Raw genomic sequence first — 15,993 nt, forward strand, 5'->3', positions numbered from 1 at the left:
AAAATAGCCGTCTCCAATTTGGGAGCATGTTGAGAGCATGAAATAATCCAAAATCGCTTGGTATGCTTAAGCATTAAGAGTTCATTTTACTGGAGCTAACTGACTAAAATGGAAAACAACCCTATACCATAATCCCCCCTCTACCAAACTTTGCACATGGCAAAATACAGTGTGACAAGTTCTCCTGGCAACTGCCAAATCCAGATCCATCAGATTACCAGATGAAGAAGCGTGATTCATCACTCCAGAGAACACAACTCCACTGCTCTAGAGTCCAGTGACTCTGAAGGTCACATGAAGTTTGGAGGTCTGTAGTAATAGATAGATAGTAGTAATAGATTAGTTATTATTTATTAGTTTATTGTACTGTATTGTATTGTATTAATTAGTTTATTTCTAACAGAAAATGTGCCATTTGCATTAAACCAAAATTTTACCGGTGCAAAAGTATGGGCACCCTTATCATTTTATTGATTTGAATACTTCAAACTACTTTTTACTGACTTACTGAAGTACAAAATTGGTTTGGTAACCTCATTGAGCTTTGAACCTCATAGCCAGGTGTATCCAATCATGAGAAAAGGTATTTAAGGTGGCCAATTGCAAGTTGAATCTCCTCTGAAGAGTGGCATCATGGGCTCATCAAAACTCTCAAATGATCTAAAAACAAAGATTGTTCAACATAGTTTTTCAGGGGAAGGATACAAAAAGTCGTCTCAGAGATTTAACGAAGCCATTTCTGCAAGCACGCCACAAACAGAGTCGCCTGAGGTATGCAAAAGCATAAATATTACTGTGTCCATCAGTTATTAGATATATTAAACTGAAATGGCTGTTGCAAACACCCAAATATTTAGAACTAAAAATGATTAAGATTAATAGGGGTGCCCAAACTTTTTCATATGAATGTAGATAGTACACTATTTTCAGTATGTGATGTAATTGCAGGCCTGCATATCAGAGCAGTGATTTCCCACAACCCTAAACCAAAGTACACTTCAGCATTCAGCATGAGGAAGTTCAGACTTCACCTTAGCCCGTCCTTGTTTTACACACACACACACACACCTCAACACCGCAGTGTATGAATGTGACTGACCACAATAGCATGAAGTAACATAAACTAACCATGGACAGAACTTTCCTGACCACCCTGACCCTCGTCCTGCTAACAGGTAAAACATGATTCATTTAAAACTCATTATTAATTAGTGATATATAGCTGAAAACTGAATAAACAGATACAGCTAGAACAGATACAGATAAAACCGATACCTGGACAGGTGTGTGTTTGCTTTGCTGCTATAAATATGCCAAAGAATGGAGTGAATCAGTGTCTTTATAGTGTTTTAATAAGTGAACTCTGAAAGTTTTCAAAAACATTAATATATAAATAAGGATTTCAATCATTTTTGAGAAATGACTTGAGAAATCCTCTTTTCTGTACACGTAAAGGACCAATAAGGATTCTTTTTTCTGTAGTAATTCATGAAATAATCAGAATAAAAAAAAAACAATAATAAATTCAATCACTGGCATATCCTGACAGCAGAGCTTCAGTCAGTATGTTCTTACTTAAACCTGCCCAGGGCCCATTCTCCAGTCCCATTTCCACACTCTGGGTTGCTAGGTATAGAACACTAGCAGGCAAAAAGTTTAGGCAGATATAGAAAATAGTAAGCAAACTGGTTCAGCATTATGGTTCTACACAGAGACAAAAAGAGTAAAATGAGAGTAAATATTGTTAATGAGTTCGGCAGCTTCAGAAAAGGTCCCTAACCAAATCTCTATAATTTATCACAACAACCACTAAGATAGTAAGGAGGGGCAGGAGCAGATGTGCCACAGCTGATTACTGCCTCATAACAGAAACATAAGACAGAAACTGACAGTTACTTTCTTTACTGAGGAGTCACTCCAAGTACACAATGTTTTTATTTTCAGAGCAGTGGGCTTTTTAGGGTTAAATGAGCAACAGGGTTATATAAAATCCGCATGAGCTGGTTTATAATGTGCAAACAATAAAATCGCTGCACCGTCTCTGGGGAGGGTGGGCGGGGCAGTGTTTGGAATTCTGTATATATGATATCTTCAAAATGATTTCTCAGTTTCTTTTAATGTACAATTTATAGATGAATATTTCTACTGACAACATTATTTCCTAATTCCAAATAAAAATATTGTAATGTAGACCATTTATTTTCAGAAATTAATAAATGGGCAAATAATAAAAAAGACCTTTCATGTTTTAAGAGTTCATAAATCATTATTTTAGTTCATAAAACAGTATATCCCTTATTTTATATCATAGCTTTCATGCATCTTGGCATGCTCTCCACCAGTCTTACACACTGCTTTTAAGGGACCTTGTGTCAATTCAAGTTCAGATTTGTTTTATGTCTTGTTTGATGGATACCCATCCATCTTCCTCCTGATTACATCCAGAGGTTTTCAATGAGGTTCAGGTCTGGTGATTGACCTTCAACTTATTTAACCCTTGTGTGGTGTTCATATTTTTGTTACTCGTTTACTTTGTTACTCGTATTTAATTCAGCGAAATTAAGCAATTTTACATTAAAATGCTTTACACATGCTTGCTTCACCTAAATTGCAAGCAATAGAAACAGCTTACATGGTTAATATTTGCCCTTTACCTTTCTTATGTTACATTTCTTTCAAAAAGTGCTACTCTTTTTTTATTAGTTTTTTAATAAAATGTAAAAGAAAATAAATTAAACTCAAGATATGAGTAGAACATTTGTTTAGTTTCAAATTTACAAATGAAGCAATGTTTATTAGCCCTTGGCTAAACATACTGAATGTAATATAAATGTGTGTGTGTGTGTGGGGGGGGGGGGGGGGGGGCTGTGTACAGTGTGTGTTTATCGAAAATGTGTTTTGATATATGTTTTTCACAAAAAATGAGCCAATGCCAATGAGTTTGAGGTTTTTTAGTATCATTTGATGAAAAATGAAAACGGACCCGAACACCATACAAGGGTTAAATGTCAAGTGACCTACAAAAAGAATAGAAAATGGCAACTTGGGTAAAGTTTAGGTAAAAAACAGCCAGAAAAATATTGTTTGTAGTTTATAAAATAAAACAACAATGATAATTTTACTCAAACAAATACCGATAAATAGTAATATCTAAGAAACCAGTCATTTTGAAGTGGTCTCTTGTTTTTGGAACTGTATCGTCTCAGGAATAATAATTACTAATTTTCTTTTAAACAATTAATACAGGATCAGTAAATATTTGATCAAATGCTTTTTTGTTATTTTAAAATCTTTACTTTTAAACGTAATATTTTGGAAAATAAGAATCTAAATATAAATAGGTAAATAAAAGAGAATTATTACTAAGCTTACGGTGCTCAGAGGGAGCAAAATTGGCCCTGCTCCCTCCGGGTGGATAGATGGTGCTCTCTCCCCACATCACTCCTAGGGTGATGTCCCCAGCACAGGGCGTCTGTGAGCTGATGTATCAGAACCGAGTCTCTGCGCTTTCCTCCTAGTGCGCTGTGATGCTGCTCGGCAATGCTGGTGGCTGACTTCACATGTATCAGAGGAGGCATGTGTTAGTCTTCACCCTCCTGGTGTGTTGGGGCATCACTAGTGATAGGTGGAGTCCTAGTGAGTGGGTTGGGTAATTGGCTGTGTAAATTGGGGAGAAAATGGAAAAAATTGTAAATAAAATTATAAATAAAAAATGAGAATTATTAAATTTTTTAGATACAAAGAACATTTTAAAAATGAAAGGATTTGGAATAAAACATTGAGACAATACTTTAAGAAAATCCAAAAATAATTAAAAGTCATTGTTTTAATTTAAATTTAGTAAAAATATTCAGAATGTGTGCCATGTGTTATCTGGTCCTCAGGGTCACTGTCTGCTGTTGTCATCATCGGTCCGGAGGATGCTCTGATTGAGAATAAAAGCTGGGCTAATCTCACATGTGTAGGAAATAACATGGACCTCGTCCTCACCGTGGAGTGGATGAAGAATGGGCGGAGTCTGTCTCCATCCGACAGAATCCAGTTCTCACCAGATAACACCTCAATACTGATCCAACCAGTGAACAGAACAGACAGCGGAGTCTATGAATGTACCCTTAACAAGAACAGCAGCGCCACCTACAGCCTCACTGTCAACTGTCAGTTCACTACACATCAAAACACAGGCTGCTAATTCAATTATTACATTATTTATTGCATTACAATACAGTAATTACCTAGTTTTTATTTATTCAGATTATTATAACTTAATTCTGGATATTAATGCCATTAGAAGTTTATTCTGGAAATGATTGTTGCTAGACTGTGAATGTCATTGTGAGTATAAATGATATTAGAATGTGACTGAGTATTGTTGTTAGAATGTGATTGTTGGTATTATTGTTTGTTAAAATGTGATTGTTGTTGTTAGAATGTGGTTGTAGGTATTACTGTTGTTAGAGTGTGATTTAAGGTATTACTGTTGTAAAAATGTGATTTTAGGTTTTATTGGTGTTAGAATGTGATTGTAGGTATTACTGTTTTTAGAGTGTGATTAAAGATATTAGTGTTCTTAGAATGTGATTGTGGGTATTGCAGTTGTTAGAGTGTGATTGAAGGTATTAGTGTTGTTAGAATGTGATTGTGGGTATTATTGTTGTTAGAATGTGATTGTGAGTATTATTGTTGTTAGAATGTGATTGTGGGTATTATTGTTGTTAGAATGTGATTGTAGGTATTATTGTTATTAGAATGTGATCAAAGGTATTATGGTTGTTGGAATGTGATTGCGAGTATTACTGTTGATAGAATGTGATTGTGAGTATTAATGCTATTATAATGTGATTGTGGGTATTATTGTTGTTAGAATGTGATTGTGAGTATTATTGTTGTTAGAATGTGATTGTGAGTATTATTGTTGTTAGAATGTGATTGTGAGTATTATTGTTGATAGAATGTGATTGCAAGTATTACTGTTGTTAGAATGTGATTGTGGGTATTATTGTTGTTAGAATGTGATTGCAAGTATTACTGTTGTTAGAATGTGATTGTGGGTATTATTATTGTTATTAGAATGTGATTGTGGGTATTATTATTGTTATTAGAATGTGATTGTAGGTATAACTGTTGTTAGAATGTGATTGCGGGTATTGTTATTGTTAGAAGGTGATTGTAGGTATTATTTTTGTTGGAATGTCATTATGGGTATTATTGTTGTTATTAGAATGTGATTGTGGGTATAACTGTTGTTAGAATGTGATTGTGGGTATTATTATTGTTGTTAGAATGTGATTGCAGGTATAACTGTTGTTAGAATGTGATTGTGAGTATTATTATTGTTATTAGAATGTGATTGTAGGTATTACTTTTGTTGGAATGTCATTATGGGTATTATTGTTGTTAGAATGTGATTGTAGGTATAACTGTTGTTAGAATGTGATTGCGGGTATTGTTATTGTTAGAATGTGATTGTAGATATTATTGTTGTTGGAATGTGATTGTAGATATTATTGTTGTTGGAATGTGATTGTGAGTATTATTGTTGTAAGAATGTAATTGTGGTTGTTAATGTTATTCGAATGTAATCATGGGTATTACTGATATTAGAATGTAACCGTGGGTATTGTTGATATTGTGATGTGATTGTGTATTATTATTATTATTATTATTATTATTATTATGTGATCATGGATATTTCTGTTGTTAGAATGTGATCGTGGGCATTATTGTTCTTGTGTTTCAACTGTGTGTATTGTATATATAATGTTATTAGAATGTGATTGTGGTTAATTTTTTGTTATTGTGATTAGTGTGGTTATATTGTTATTGTGATGCGAATGTGATTACGACTGTGGTGTGTGTGTGTGTGTGTGTGTGTGTGCAGATGGGCCAGACGTAATGGTTTTGGGTGCGACTCGTCTGGAGGAAGGTTCTGATATTGTGTTCCACTGCTGGGCTGATTCTTACCCCTTGGTCTCCATAAACTGGACAGTAAATGATAAAACTGTTGAAGACCCTCAGCTGATATTAATCCCCAACTGTGATTCCAGCAACAGTGGAAACTACACCTGCACTGCGTTCAACAACATCACCGGAATTACAGGGTCTGCACAGCACTTCCTGACTGTCACAGGTACTATAGTGAAACTGACTGTGTTCAATCTTTAAGGCTACGTTCACATTACCAGACTGAAGTGACTCAAACCTGATTTTTTGCTCAATGTGGCTCAGATATGATTTTTCCATGGCTGGGTGTACGTGTCAAATCAGATTTCTTTAAATCAGATCTGAGCCACTTCTATATGTGGTCCTAAATCGAATACATATCTGATCCATGGACATACGACATGAATGTGAACGGTCAAATTTATGGAATTCATGTGTCTTTTATCTTTTACACATGCGCTATGTGCTTCTCTCTTGTACCCACACTGCATCTCTTGGTGCAGCTGTGCAGCTATAGCTGCAAAAACAGCAAAAGCAAACCACCTGGCCAACTGTTTACTCTCCACTCCAGCTAAAGATGACCCACACATGAGCTGCTAACTCATCCATTTCCCTTTATTAAGCTCATATTTAAAGAGTCATCTCTTGAATATGAGATTTTTATTGTTGGTGAAGAAGGCAACGTTTATACACGTATCAACGTGCACATGTGAGGCGTTTCAGGGACAGATACAGATCACTTACCTTTGTGAATGTGAACCGTCAACATATTCAAAAATGAAATGAGTAAAAAATCGGATTTGAACAATGTGGCTTGTAATGTGAACGTAGCCAAGGAGTTGAATTTAATTCGGTCCTGGATTAAATATGTTCCAACTCTATACAGTGTTAAAATAATTTTACCAAAATTAATATTGTGGGTATTACTGTTATTGAAGTGGGATTGTGGGTATTAGTACTTTTGAAATGTGATTTATAGTATTCTTGTTGTTAGAATGTGATTGTGAGTATTATTGTTATCGAAGTTTGATTGTGGTTTCAATGCTATTAGAGTGTGTTTGTGGGTATTGTAAGAATGTGATTGTGAGTATTAACATTAATAGGATTTGATATTGAGTATTATTGCTTTTAGAATGTGATTGTGGGTATTATCATAAATGGAATTTGATTGTGAGTATTATTGCTATTAGAGTGTGATTGTGAGTATTATTGTTGTTAGAATGTGATTGTGAGTATTTTCATTATTGGAATATGATTGTGAGTATTATCATTAATGGAATTTGATTGTGAGTATTATTGCTGTTAGAATGTGATTGTGGGTATTGTTATTTTAATGTGGTCATTAATGTTATTAGAATGTAATTGTGGGTATTGTTATTGTGATGGGATTGTGTATAATAACTCTGTCCCTGTTACATCTAGTTAAACTTTTTACAGTCTACTAAAATAGTTAATATTTTTGAGTTAAATCAACATGTTATTAAGATATATATTAACTCACATTTTTTCCCACAGTTTCTACAACTTTCAAACCTTTTGTCCTTAAATGTTAATATTTTTCACACCTTTGCTGTGTGTGTGTGTGTGTGTGTGTGTGTGTGTGTAGGTAAACACTCAGGGGGGCTCAGTCCTGGGGCTGCAGCCGGAATCACAGCAGGTGTTATTCTGGGATTAGAAGCTTTGATTGTGCTCCTGTTTTTCCTCATAATGCACTTTAAGTAAGTCTGTATCACAGTCAGGCACTATCAGCATTAGCATTTTAATAGTAAGCATCACAGTATCACATAAATGTAAAAATATTTTGGTATAATTAATGTCATTATTACTTTTTGTTTTTACAGAAAGTCATCTGAGCCCATCTGTACAATCCCAAAACCAAGTGAGTAATAAGTACATCTACAGCATTTCTAACACAACATTAGCAATATTGGAAGAGGCTGGTAGCTGCATAAAAACACACAGTTTTCCATTAAGCATTTAATTAGCTGGGCGGTTGTGTGTTAATGTGACAGGGTTGAATGTGTCACAGTTAAATGTGAGTGTTAGGAATGTCTCTGACTCCAAGTCATTTCATTTTCATCCTGATGCAATACTTTGACAATGCAGTAAAAAATAACAAATCCAAGTTGTCCCTTAAGGTTCTTTGAAGGAATTTTTATTTAATTACCGTATTTTTCTGACTATACAATCTCACCGGATTATAAAGTGCACTATTAATGAATGTCTAACTTCTGGTCTATTTTCATACATAAGGCACACTAGATTATAAGGCGCATTAAACAACACTAGTAAAATGTATACTTGAACAAGAACAAGAGTGTTGCCATGATTCCCCTTCTAATTCAGCAGCTCTTGTCGCTGGGGAAAACGCCAGTAAGTAAACAAAACTGTAATAATTTTAAAAACACTTTTCTTTCAAAGACAAACAAGCGCTGGATGTTAATCTATAAGGATTTCTCTCTTGCAAACTGTTTATTTGGGGGAGTAAAGCACCTCCGTTTACAGTAAGCTTAGAATTCAAGTATTTTGTACAAGGATCAGTGCTAGTCGCTATTAGCAAGCACTCGGCCAGCCCCAGTGGTTAGCAGCGCTAGTCAGCCCCAGTTAGCAGCGCTAGCCAGCCATGGTTAGCAGCGCTAGCCAGCCATGGTTAGCAGTGCTAGTCAGTCGCTGTTAGCAGCGCTAGCCAGCTCCAGTTAGCGCTAGTAAATGCTTCCTGCTAGCGGTAGACTTAAAAACCCTGAGTGTTCCGGTAAACCAGCGTTTCATCCCACGAAGCTTGTTTTAACAATGTAAACATGCAGACTACAGTCTGATATACTCACCTCTGAACAGCAAAAGAGCTAGCTAACGCTGCTGTTAGCGGCTAATGCTAATACTGCTCCAGCCTCAGTGCTGGAGAACTAAACAGAAACTGCTGTATAACGCTGTACTTCAGCAGAGTGGCTTTACTGCTCCTTACAATCTGACTGGTAAAATTCATACATAAATACATAAAGCGCACAGGATTATAAGGTGCACTGATGATTTTTGGAAGAATTTAAGGATTTAAAGTACGCCTTATAGTGTGAAAAATATTGCATTATTAAAACGGTGTCAAAACATATAATTTTATCACAAAATAACAAGTACTATTCACAACTAAATATACATAGTTTCATAAATAAACTAATTGTTTGATGAGGAGATGCATATTCCTTGTGAATCTGTTGAAATAATGCATAAATAGTTTAATATTACCACTTTGATATATCTGTTTCTATATTCTGACTTACCAGAGGGAAATAAATAAGGGTGATGCACGCAAACACAGACACAAAGGGAGAGAAGTGTGTTAGCAGTGCTGTGACTAATTTTACTGTCCAGAGCCTTTCGGTAATAAATAAAAGGGAAGTTCTACCTCAGACTCAAAACTGGTTATTTTTCCAACCCCTGTCTGAATGATACCCCACTCAAATATTATGAATTAAATGGGTCATAGAGCCTTAATGACGCGACTAGTGCTAGTCTATTGTTTACTGTCTACTGGTGCTATGCTCCCATTCACTGCTTTCTGTAAATCTGTGATGTTTATAGCATGGACGTATGGACAACGTAACATTTAATTTTTTATAAATCAGTGATCCATATCTTTTCCACCCGATTCCGATGCTTTGAAAATGATTGATTGTGATTTTACCCGATTTTCAATCACATGATCGAAACGGGGACATCCATTAACGATGTTGATTGTGATAGTGTTAAATGTTACAGGGTTGAATGTTACAGGGTTGATTATGAAAGTATGGAATATGTTGTTGTTTAATGTGACGTTGTTGAATATGACAGTGTTAAATGTAATGGGGTTGAGTTTTGTGGGGTTGAATGTGGCAGTGATGAATGTGATGAGGTTGTATGTGATGGGGTTGAATGTTACAGGGTTGAATGTAACTGGGTTTGGTGTGATGGAGTTGATTTTCTTTAGCTAATCCATATTCAGCTAAGATAGTAGCACCACGTGGTTTAAACCCTTTGAACTCTAGGCTATTTTGGTGTATTTTTTCTCTGTTTTTGTCAGTTCCTCTTTTTCAGGTCTTATAACACAGTAATTATATCAGACAGTCACATGCCCTGATCTCTTTTACTCCAGAAGACATACGGCTGCTCAAAAATATAATCATTTAAAATGTAAAAGGAAGCAGAATTGTTATATTTTCCTGGAACTGATCATGTTTTGCTTAACATTTCAAAAATTGATTTGGCTTATTACTTTGACAAAATACATAGAGAGCATCAGGCAAACATATTTTTCTTAATAATCACACCTCTAGGATACATGTAGATACTAAAAACCTGACACTCAGAGCAGCCTATACCTTTCAGTATCAGGTCCAATATATCCAAAAGTCCATTTAATAGCAAGACTGATTTACTATACTAGATATTTATTTTCTGCTGCTTATAATAATAAATATTATAAGAGGTATTTCACAAAATGATGAGAAAACACTATTTTTTAGGACACACAGTAAAAAAATATATATAAAAATGTAAACGTTTTAGTCTAAATAAAAATGTAAAAATTGGGGAGAAAATGGGAAAAAAATAAATAAAAAGATGATGGTCAGTGGGACAGATATGAGTTGGACAGTACTGTGTGTAGGACTGAATTTGTGAGACAATAATAGATAGAAGTGTTAATATACAGTATAATACTACTGCTTTACTACTGATGACTGGAATGAATGGAATTTAAAAGGAGTCTCTATTCAGATGGACTGTATGAGTTTTGGCCGATAATGTGTCTGATCGTGTTGAACTTCACAGAGAAAGGCAAGCAGAAGCGCAAAGTGTCCAGGAGCTCCACAGGGCTGGAGTTTAAAAACCCTAACACTACACGAGCCACACCCAAAGCTCGAACTGAAAGTAAGTAATATAGATAGGATGGGAGGGAGGGAGGTATTTATGATGTGAGTGAAGTAAACTTGGTTGACTGGATATGGATTTTTATTTACTGAACGTTTTCTACTCAGGTCGTCCAGCTACACCTTTGCCAGCTATAACTCGTGAAAACGTGAGTTCTGAATTTAATCTAAATTTCTGAAAACCTGAAAAAAATTATATAATTCATAATAAGAATTTTAAATCAAAAGTATCTGATCTTATTTTTTTTTTTTTGTAAATCACATTTATTAACTTCAGACATTGATAAAGATTCAGCTACTATCTGTTAGAATACTCATTATCCTTTTCTTCTGCTTTAGAAACCAAAAGAGTCCATTTATGAGAACATCCGTGAGGTAAAAAAAATTCTCCTAATGCCACCCCTCTCTCTCTCTCTTTTTTCTTTCTCTCTCCCCCTCTTTCTCTCTTTCTGTTTACAGTATGTATCCATATACACAACTCACATTTGAATGTATTCAGTGTGCAGCTTCTAACAAAAACATGAACTTTATTCTTCTTGACCCATCCTTCGATAGAACGACTTGTGTTTTTAGGGTAACACTTTATTTTAAGGAACACAAATTGGGCGCTTATTAATGTCTTATTATTTGCTTAATAAAGCCTTAATTAGTAATACATTTAGGGATCTATTATGTGGAAATGATTAATAATGGCTGTATTAGTTCTTATAGTGTGTTTATGTATGTATAATCTGTTAAGCAGATTATTAAGCATTAACTCTTAGCTAATTCTACATGTTATTAGTGTTATTATAATTGGCAGCGGTTTGAGTTTATCTATGTGAGTTTGGCAAGGTTATGGCTGTGCTGGAGTTTATTGAGTTTATAAGAGGTTAATAAATCACTAATAGACCAAGATGTGACTAAAGTACCATATTCTAAAATGAGGTTCTGTTCATCACTAATTAGACATGAAAAAGAACTAAATAAATATTTCATCAATTACAGACCCCTAATTAAGCACCAATAACACTTACACAGAATAAAGCCTAATATGTAGTGAATAAATCATTTACAAATGTCTTATTATGGCTTTATTAAGCAAATAATAAGACATTAATAAGTGTTTTTTTTTATTTGTGTTCCTTAAAATAAAATGTCCATTTTTAGGCTCATTGTTTGATTGATTGAGAATTTTCAAATTCTCTGATATAATTCAGAATTTATGGTTCCATCAATGAAGGCAAGCAAGCAGTCCTGGCCCAGCTGCAGCAAAACAGTCCAAACCGTGATACTACCACCACCATGTTTCACAGATAGCATAAAGCTCTCATGCTGGAATGCAGTGTTTTCCTTTCTCCAAACATAACACTTTTCCTTCAAACACAAAATGTTTTATTTTGGTTTCATGCATCAAAAAACTTTCTTCCAGTGTCCTGCTGCCTTGTCCTTGTGATCTTTAGCGAACTGCAGATGAGCAGTAATGTATTTTTTTGGAGAACAGTAGCTTTCTACCTGCAACCCTTCCATGCATACCATTGTTGTTCAGTGTTCTCCTGATGGTGGACTCGTGAATATTAATATTAGCCAAGGTAAGGGAGGCCTTCAGTTGCTTAGAAGTTACCCTGGCGTTCTTTTAACCTTGCCTTACTGTGGATTGGTGGAGTCCAAAGTCTTTAGAGATGGTTTTGTAAGCTTGAGGCTCTCAGAAATGTGCTTTTTTCATGCCATGATACACTTACAGATACATGTAATGTGAAGAGCAGACTTTAATAGATCCCTGTTCTCTCATCACACTGATTGAAAACACCTGACTCTAATTTTACCTTCAGATTAACTGCTAATCCTAGAGGTTCACATGCTTTTGCCACTCATAAATACGTAATATGGGTTAATTCCCCTCAATAAATAAATGACCAAGTATAATATTTTTTTATTGTTCAATTGGGTTCTCTTTATCTACCTTCAGGAAAGTTTTGATTATCTTTAAGGTCATATTTGTGCATATTTGTGCACTCACTCCTGTTACTGGAACCCACCCCTGTTACTGGCACTCATTCCTGTTACTGGCACTCATTCCTGTTACTTTTTATGTTTTGAGTAACAGAAATAAAAGTAACAGGAATAAGTTTTTAGCATAGAATTAGCAAAAACATTTAAAATAGCTAAATGATTGCTATGCAAATAGCGTGAGGACACTGAGCACATTCTAGTGATTTTCCCCAAAACATCTAATTACTAATTTAGGTAACAGAAATGAATGTTGAGATTGAGCTCCTCAGACAATGAGATCAAATATAGAGAAAAACTAATAAGGAAACTTTATTTTGGTTTTCTCATGATCTTTAAAAGAACCAACGGATGTCACTTCCTGTTGTATTGGATTTTCAGAATGAAGTGTACTGCACTACTTTACCTGGACGTTAGAAGATGAGGTAGGTTCAGCTGTGCTTTGCCCTGCAGTAATAATGCTGTGCAGATGATTGGAGGAATTTAATAGACTTACTGATAATTTAGACCACATCTAAAGTTAAAATAAAAAGTTTGAATATTATGTAATAATTATCTTTTTGTCTGTGTTTTTAGCTTTTGGACCACGAGAACAAGAGAGGAGAAGACTTTCTCTTTCATTTTGAACAAAAAATTAAATCACTGGAATTTTCTAAAATTGTGTGTTTTTTTCTGGTTTTCTGACAATAAAAAATCTATTAAAGAACTGTAGAAAAAAGAAAAGAAAAAGCCAGTGATGTTTGATTTTCACAAATATTAGATGTATACTAGATGGTTCTGATGATCAGGTGTATTATTTGGTGGCAGAGAGGCGAGGCTGTGGTGATTCAGTGACCTTTGATCATATAGAGAGTAATAAACAGTAGATGCAGTATGATTTTATATCTGTACACAGGCACACATATATTACTGTAACTGGAAAAACAGGTGACTCCACACTGTGAACACAATAGTGTAGAGTTGTGATCAGGGCTAAACTGGGAACTAAATTAAAAGCCCTTGACTTTATTCTATATTAGAAAACTACAATCACATCTACACTTAAAAAACGTGTAAAAACACACAGCTTCCCTTATCAGTGGGACAAACCTTAAATTCAGTGTTTTTTCCCCTAGTGAAAAAAAAATTAGGTTAAAGTACACTAAGCATTATTATGCTACAGTGCACTAAAGTGTACAGCTGTTTCAAGTGTTTGTTTTTTCTTTAAATAATACATATATAGGCTAATACAATAAATTAATAATTGATAAATAAATTATTTTAACAAAATCACAATATATTTATGTAGCAATAGCATTATACGGATGTTTTAAACTTTAACATTTTCTTTAAAAATGCTCATATAAAGTAAACGCATAAATAAATGAATTAATTCATGAATTAAGAACAATACAAAACATCAAATAATAATATGTCTGCGTATCAGGAGAATTCTACAGATGTTTAAAACTGGGGATTTGGCATTTTATCAAAAAAAAAACACATATAAGGCAAAAGAAAAAAATAAGGAGAAGCATATAGTATATGTTTAGTTTTATATATATATATATTTATTATTGATTGTTTTAATGCATTTTTAATGCTTGGATATTATGTAAGTAAAGTATAATTTTCAAATATAAATATTTTGAGAGATTTTACTGGAAAATAACTTAATTATTTAAAATAAAAATAATTACAAAATTATGTTTATGTCTAAATAGAATTTGACAGATGTTTAAAACAGTTGTATTTCAGATTTTGTCTTGTTCTTACAACCTACAACATAGAAACCAGGCGATGACACACCCAGTATGCAAATAATTTGGAAAAGAAGCTGCCGATTTCAACGGATTTATCTCAGTTTAAATATATGTGTGCCCACAAATTTTCGCCTAATTTAAAATAGTTGAGTAATATTTGGAAAATCCAATTTGATATATTTATTATAACTTAGTTTATTTAAGTTCAAACTAATTGTGGGTTTAGAGTTTAATGGTCTGTTTCATTTTGTTCACAGTGTTTTCTGTTTACTCTATATTGTTCTGTATTTTATGGTTCCAGAGGAACTACTTTTTGTTCCTCTCTCAGCCTCATTGTTTGTGCCCTCTAGTGTTCAGTTTAATTTCCTATACTGACTTTCTGATTCTCAGAATTCTACTGAAGCTCATTCACCTTTATTACATCACAGGCATGTGAACATTATACACTATTACACTGACTGATTCTAAATCTTACATTATTAACCAAGAGCAAAGACATTAATAATAAAATAACCTGAATTAAATTCAGTAGTGAAAGTGTGGGGTTCTGTGTAAGGCTAAAAGTGTTTGTATCTGCCCTGGTGAAAAAAAATATATACTTAATTGCACTTAAAACATATTGAGAAATGTGTAAGTATGCTGTAAATATACTAATAGATTTATGTACTTACCTAAAATATATTAAAAAGTACATTGATATTATGCAAAGTAAACTTTGATTATACTTTTTAAAAAGTACAATATAGTGTATTTAAAAAAAAAGACTTTTACACTTTTTTTTACCTTTTTAGTTTAATGTCATTCAATATAATTCTAAAATACTTATTTCCAAATATACTTAAGTACATTTTTAGCAAAAGTGTGTTAAAAACAACTGTTACAGTAGTTCACTTAAAGTACAATGTATCATGTATTTTTTTTTTTAAGTAAATTAAATTCCATTACATTGGTAAAAAGTTAAAAAATTAAATAATATGATACCGTTATTAAATAGCACATTTAAATGTCAAATAAAAATATTAAGTAAATTTGCAACACGCCAAAAATTATAGTACAGTATATTAAAATATATTTTTATACCCAACGAATTATACTAGGAGTGTGCTACCTACAAAACACAGGAACAAGAAGCAAATTTGTACTCTAATGTAAATATATTTAACATCAATTCTTAGTACATTTCTAATATACCTGGTGTATAATAGTGATACAGTTGTAATAATCATTAAATGTATTTTAATTTTACTAATATGGGATTATATACATGAAGTAATATGTTTAAATGTTGCAAAAGTATATTAAAAATAGTTCCATTTTAGTAGAGTTAAATAAAGACTTTTGTACTATTTTTATACAATTAAAGTTTAATAAGTACAAAAAAGTTAAATAAAAGCTGAATAATAATGTGGCTACAA

At 33.5% G+C, this 15,993-nt stretch overlaps 1 protein-coding gene across 2 annotated transcripts; it reads left to right on the plus strand.

Annotated features, from left to right (window-relative positions):
• Positions 1-1,033: 1,033 nt before the first annotated feature.
• Positions 1,034-13,494, plus strand: LOC111188211 (carcinoembryonic antigen-related cell adhesion molecule 20). 2 transcript variants are annotated; one of them, XM_049480613.1, is made up of 10 exons: positions 1,034-1,175; positions 3,885-4,157; positions 5,882-6,130; positions 7,550-7,661; positions 7,785-7,822; positions 10,750-10,848; positions 10,956-10,996; positions 11,187-11,222; positions 13,179-13,261; positions 13,413-13,494. In XM_049480613.1, the coding sequence occupies exons 1-9, from the start codon at positions 1,130-1,132 to the stop codon at positions 13,251-13,253; spliced, it is 969 nt and encodes a 322-aa protein (XP_049336570.1). In that variant the 5' UTR covers positions 1,034-1,129; the 3' UTR covers positions 13,254-13,261; positions 13,413-13,494. The 2 variants fall into 2 exon arrangements, with proteins under 2 accessions (XP_049336570.1, XP_049336571.1); XM_049480614.1 differs by having other exon boundaries at positions 1,035-1,175; positions 13,218-13,261.
• The last annotated feature ends 2,499 nt before the right edge of the window (positions 13,495-15,993 follow it).

The sequence above is a fragment of the Astyanax mexicanus genome, chromosome 6 (assembly GCF_023375975.1).
Source record: "Astyanax mexicanus isolate ESR-SI-001 chromosome 6, AstMex3_surface, whole genome shotgun sequence".
Lineage (NCBI taxonomy): Eukaryota > Metazoa > Chordata > Actinopteri > Characiformes > Acestrorhamphidae > Astyanax > Astyanax mexicanus.